This window comes from Cynocephalus volans, chromosome 7, assembly GCF_027409185.1.
Source record: "Cynocephalus volans isolate mCynVol1 chromosome 7, mCynVol1.pri, whole genome shotgun sequence".
In the NCBI taxonomy this organism is placed as follows: Eukaryota; Metazoa; Chordata; class Mammalia; order Dermoptera; family Cynocephalidae; genus Cynocephalus; species Cynocephalus volans.
Window position 1 is genome coordinate 128,733,746 of NC_084466.1, and position 6,000 is coordinate 128,739,745.

The 6,000-nt window shown below is 40.0% G+C and overlaps 1 protein-coding gene across 2 annotated transcripts in view; it reads right to left on the minus strand.

Annotated features, from left to right (window-relative positions):
- Positions 1–5,393, minus strand: part of ARHGAP19 (Rho GTPase activating protein 19) — a 50,069-nt gene extending 44,676 nt beyond the window's left edge. For both annotated transcript variants that reach the window (XM_063102840.1, XM_063102839.1), the window contains exon 1: positions 5,323–5,393. In XM_063102840.1, coding sequence (XP_062958910.1) covers positions 5,323–5,378 — 56 coding nt within the window. In that variant the 5' untranslated portion in view covers positions 5,379–5,393. The remainder of the gene's footprint in view (positions 1–5,322) is intronic.
- Between the last annotated feature and the right edge of the window lie 607 nt (positions 5,394–6,000).

Consider the following 6,000-nt stretch of genomic DNA (forward strand, 5'->3'; position numbering starts at 1 on the left):
TTTTCTCTACAGGTCAAGCACGTCACTTGGCTCTGCAGAGCATAAGTTTATACAGCTATAATATTCTAAATGAAGCTGTCTCTCAGTTTTCCATTTTTAGAATCCACATTCACCAGATACTAAAATATTCAATTATACTTTTAGAACAGAACATAAACTTTAACAATGTAGAAGTATGATACAGCTGATGGAAGCCCGAAAAAAGAGGAAAGAGGTATAGACAAAAGTATAAGTATCCTACTTCCCTAATTTTAAACAGTAAAGAGTCACCTGATACTGTCTGAAACTCAATGATCAAGAAACAAAGATTTAAATAAGTTATCTTGTCATAAACCTACCTATAAAGCTAATCACTAGAACTGAAAATTAAAATGTCAAATAAGGAGGAAAATAGGGAGAAAGAGATGTGGGAGGCTGCAAAGAAAGCATAAGTCATCATTTTCATAGCAGGAAGCCAACATTGTCTAAGATATCGATATTTAGGTAACATATCAATATATCAAGTAATAGAGATATAATTTTATTATTTAAATTATAGTAAAACCCCCCAGAATTAAAAATAGAAATGGTTGAAAGTGATGATGAAGAGAAGGAATATGTGGTCTTCATTCTACGTCCCAATGTACTGCTTGAAGAACATTTTAACTACTTTCATGAGAAAGAGAATGGGAGTTCTACAGCAAGCACTCAGGGAAATCCATCTAAATATTAATAATGGTTATATTTACCTGGTAGAACAAGATTGGCCATTTTTCTTTTGTTTGTACACATTTTCCTAACCTTCTGTAGTAAATATAAGTTTATTATATAGTAGGGGGATATATATTTTTTAAAGCTTCAATGGATTTGTAGGTTGTGGACTTCCTATACAAAAAGTGGCTAAGCACACAATATGAATATAGTTAAAACTACTGAACTGTGCAACTTAAAAATAGTTAAGATGATAACTTATGTGTTTTTAATACAATTTTTAAAAAACAAAATTTTTTTAAAAAGTGCTGGGCAGAAGAGCCCTAGAGGAGAAAGAGGAAAATACATCAGCGAGGAAAATACAGGGTTCCTACCTATAATACTAAAACACACTAAGCTGTACACCAAGTTCTTTCTAGATTCTCCCTTCCTCTCATCTTATGTAATAATTCACAACTGTAATAATCTTATCACCCACTGGCAAGGAGACTATAACTATTACATTACCAACAAATTTTTAAAATGCTTTTATAAGCACAGGACATTGAGTGGACACCGTTCAATGGATCAAATCTGAGTTGAGCCCCTATCACCAAACTCCGCTACCATTCAGAAGAGATCAGTCTTAAATTCGGTGCCTGAAAATGAGGAGGGGGTGGGGGGAGGGATCAAACACGTATCTCAACAGAGAAGGCGGAATTCAGGATTTTAAACCAAATTTAATGTTTATAGATACCATCTAACAAAAACTATACAGATTTCTTACATCATCCTTTATGATACTACCAATCCACTTTCTTTATTTTTTTGTTTTTTAATGTGTGACTTTTTGTTTTTGATAGAAAAATAAACAAAATCACAATGATGAAGCCCAGAGGGATGGGGCCAGCAACTCATTTGTTTTAACTAATTAAAGGAAGCTTGTTCAATAGGATTTGCTTTGCTTTACTCTGTAGTTTCAGGTCACTTACCAGTTTATGCAGATTAATTTTAAAATTCTATTTTCTTCCTCTCCCTCCTTCCACCAAGACTGGCCTTATCTACAAATACAATGATCAAACTATATAAACCAGATAATTGGTAAAAATGTAAAATAAAAACAGAATCAAGAAAATCTCCTGAAGAAATCCACTCCTCATTACCCTTCAGATAGAATTTGACAGCACAAATAGAAAACTGGATTCAGATACTTAACCATGTTTTCCATGTGAGAACAAACAAGTCTTCCTGAGATCAATAAAGGTTCCATCCATCTATCTTATTAGAGAAAGAACAATTTAACAAAAAAGGCTTCAGGAAGACATGTGTTTAACTAACCAATATTCCATACTCAAAGCCGTATATAATGGCCAGCCAGTTACACTAGGAAGAACATGGTGTTGATCAAACCAAAGTCAAGGGTTTGGATCCCAGTACCAGCCAGCCACCAAAATAAATAAATAAATAAACCCTCTAAGTTATCAGTAAATTAGCAGGATATAGGACCCTTCCCCTATCTTCAGGCACCTTCCTTATCCTCCAGAAACATTTCCAAGCAACCTATAGTCTGTTCTTTAGTTCCAAGAGCAGACTTGGGGCCTAGAATTTGGACACCGCTGGCATACTGACCATCACCAACTTTTCACAAAGGCTATCACTACTGTGGCTTGCTTTGCCTCATTCCACCCCTGTGTTTCTGTTTGCTTTTTCTGGTTCAGAGGCTTCTTTTTTCCCAGTGAATATTGAGGTTAAAAGGCCTGTGACTCTTTGTTATCAATTTCTCCTCTTCATCAAATAATGGCACTTTCTTTTTATGCCTCTTTTCAATTCAAAAAGTACTGAGCTATATTTCCCTACTGCCAATTACGGGAAGAGGTGGCTATATTTCATTCCCTGCGTTAGCTTTTTCTCTCTGACATTTTAAAGTCTCTATTATTTTTATACTACTATTGGTAACGTATATAGCTTCTATTTGTGATTCCTCTTTAGTAAAGTACACTTAAAAGTAGTTTGAAGAGGCTGGTCTAAAGGTCATGAGTTATCTCAACTGATTGTTCACAGTCAGTTACAGATAGAACTCCTTGTTCTATTCTTTCTCCACTTCTCACTATTGCACTTGACTAGTCTTAAAAAAAAAAAAAAGAGTAACTTGAAGGTATAAGTGAAATGAGTTAAATTTTGAAGCATCATTCTACCTAATAAAGAAAGACCAAAATGGAGGGGAGAGGGTATTCCCATCAATAGGTCAAAACATGACCTGGAATTCTTTACAGGCAGAGCAATTTTTCCATATTAAAATCTTTGATTAAAGCAATTTAAAGCATTCCTAACTATTAGGAGCAGGCTTAAAATAATGATAAAGAAATAGAAAGCTAGACAGTTCTAAATGGATGGCATATATTCTCCATTCAACATTCAAATATGTATTGATTGGTGCAAATCAGACAATTCTTTACTCTACTTTATGGAATACAAGGGGCCACACCACCAACAGAACGTTAGAAAGGTTAATATCTGCAGGGCAAAAAAGAATTTGTATAGCATTTATCAAGGTAACAGTTATATCTTAGAAGTGACAAAGACTATTATTAATTCATTATTAACCACTTACTCAAAGCTCTGGGAAGATGTGATAAAATCATACATGGGTTCTGCCCTTTTTGCCTTACAGAAACCCAAAACTTCTCTTTTACAATATGGAATTGATGAAACAGTTTCAGGTTCAGTTAAGATTGTATGGGCTGGACGGTTAGCTCAGTTGGTTAGAGAGCAGCCTTATAACACCAAGGTCACTGTTCTATTCCCCTTGCCAGCTGCCAAAAAAAAAAAAGATTGTGTGAATACCTATTGAACATGTAACTAATAATCTCACTCAAAATTTTGGGCCGACCCCGTGGCTCACTCGGGCGAGTGCGGCGCTGGGAGCGCTCCGGCCACGGGTTCGGATCCTATACAGGGATGGCCGGTGCGCTCACTGGCTGAGCGCGGAGCGGATGACACCAAGCCAAGGGTTACGATCCCCTTACCGGTCACAAAAAAAAAAAAAAAAAAATTAATTAAATTGGCAAAAGCTTGCTTAGGACCCCAGAACAATGACAATTAATGACTGATCCACTACTGTACACTAACCTCTGCTTCCCCAGCCCTACTGAGCCCTCGACCTGGGAAATGCGTCCATTTGTTGAATCTTGAGGGGTGTGGGGTGGCAGCTAGGACAAGAAAGTGGGTATAGTGAGATAATTCTCCAACAGCATAAATTCACAGTTTATCTACAGAAAATAATTAATTAAAATAAATTCATTTGGCAATACCCTATAAAGGAATTCAAGCTGCTCTTGTATAGAGTAAGTATTCTATTTGTCCTCATATTTTCATCACAATTTAGGATTTTAGAGCTGGAAGAGGGATGACATTATCAAAGTTATCAATCCCCTCTACAGTTTCCGGGCAAAAATGGTCAACCATTTATAGGCAGCTCCAAGAGTGGAAAACTCTTACGTATAAAATATTAAATAAGGGCCGGCCCGTGGCTCACTCGGGAGAGTGCGGTGCTGATAACACCAAGGCCCCGGGTTCGGATCCCATATACGGATGGCCGGTTCGCTCACTGGTTGAGTGTGGTGCTGACAACACCAAGTCAAGGGTTAAGATCCCCTTACCGGTCATCTTTTAAAAAAAATAATAATAAATAAATAAATAAATAATAAAATATTAAATAATACATCCAACCACAGCCATCTCGGCTCGGGAAGAAGCCCCCTCACAAACTCAGTTTCCCAAGACTCCGGGAATACTCTATTCGGTACAAACACCACCAAAAGACGCCAAATCAAAGTATTTTACTGATTTACGCTTAGGCAACGTAAGTAAGATCACTGTATTGAATTCTAACCTTTAAAAACGTATTTGTAATCAATTAAGAGAACTTCGGTCTCAAAGCTGGGGCACAACCAGTCGAAATTCTTTCCTTGAAACGCTAAATTTCAGTGTACTGTTTAGGAAAGAATGCTCTGCAGAAGCATGATTTCCTCTAATCTGTTCTTTAGCTGTTCTACCAGGAAAAAGAAAATCCCTCAATTACTGAATGATTATCATTTGCTAAACTCAGTGCTAAGAGCTTTAAATTGATTGCCTAATTCAATCCTGACATTTTCTGAAATAGGCATCATCATGTTCATTTACAGATGAAGAAACTGAAGCTGAGAGAGGTTTAAAAAACAGCCAACTACGCAAACCCATTTCTCATTGACCCTCATATCTTCCTCGGGCTTCAGCGCACAAACTGCCTGTGAGCAGATTCAAAGTGCTGTGTGACGTTTGGGAATTCGCTGAACAGCTCTGGGCTTTAGCCTCCTCGCCATCAAGAAGACTCTCAACGCAAAGGCGGGCAGCGCTGCCACCCCCGCTGGTCGGTTTGCAGCCAACGCTGTGGGCGGACCTCCCGCAGGCATCAGCAGGACCTAGTGGGGGCCCCACTGGAGCCCAGGGCCGGGGGCCATCGGCGCCTCAGCCCCCGCAGGCGCGAACTGAGAAACGCCGTCAGGAGAAGGTACAAAGCCCGGCCCGTGCGTCACCGTGACCCAAAAGAAGGGCAGCAGCACGACCAGCTCACGGCCTCATTTCCTAGGCAGCTAGACCGAGAACTCGGCTCACCTCCGGCCGGAGTCGCTGCCTGGCACCTTCCCTTCACTCTGCCCCTCCGTCGCCATCTTCGCCAGCGAACTTCTTTCACCGCCCTCGCCTCAGACCCCGCCCCACGCCATTGGATTGGCTATGATGTTTCCCTGTCTTCCATGCGATTGGATGATTCGACCGCCCCTCCTCGACCTGAACAGTTGCATATTATTGGTCTATTCAAATAGCTAACCGTCATTGGTCTCCCGCAGCCCTGGAGGAAAAGAAAGGGGGGGGGCGGAGACCCAGCCCAGAGGCCTGCCGGGAGATGTGGTTTTTCATTTTGATTAACCCTTCAGATTCCACTGACTTTTAGGATCAAGTCTGAAATCCCCAGCCTCCGCTCAAATTTTCCTCTTGATGTGTAAATCTCAGTTATTACGGAACTGTCGAATTTGAAAGTAACTTTAAGAGTCACCTTCTAGAGGCTGGCCGGTTTGCCGAGTTGGTTAGAGCGCGGTGTTAATAACACTAAAGTCAAGGCTTGGGATCCCTGTGCGGCAAGTCCCCCCTCCCCCCCCAAAATAAACAGATAAAAAAGAGCAGGGACAGAGTGGCATCTAAGAAGTACTTACTGTTGAATGTAGTTCAAAGCCTTATTTCTTCAGTCACAAAGCACAGAGGTAGGTCACTTCTGCTTCCTTTGACGGCTCCCAC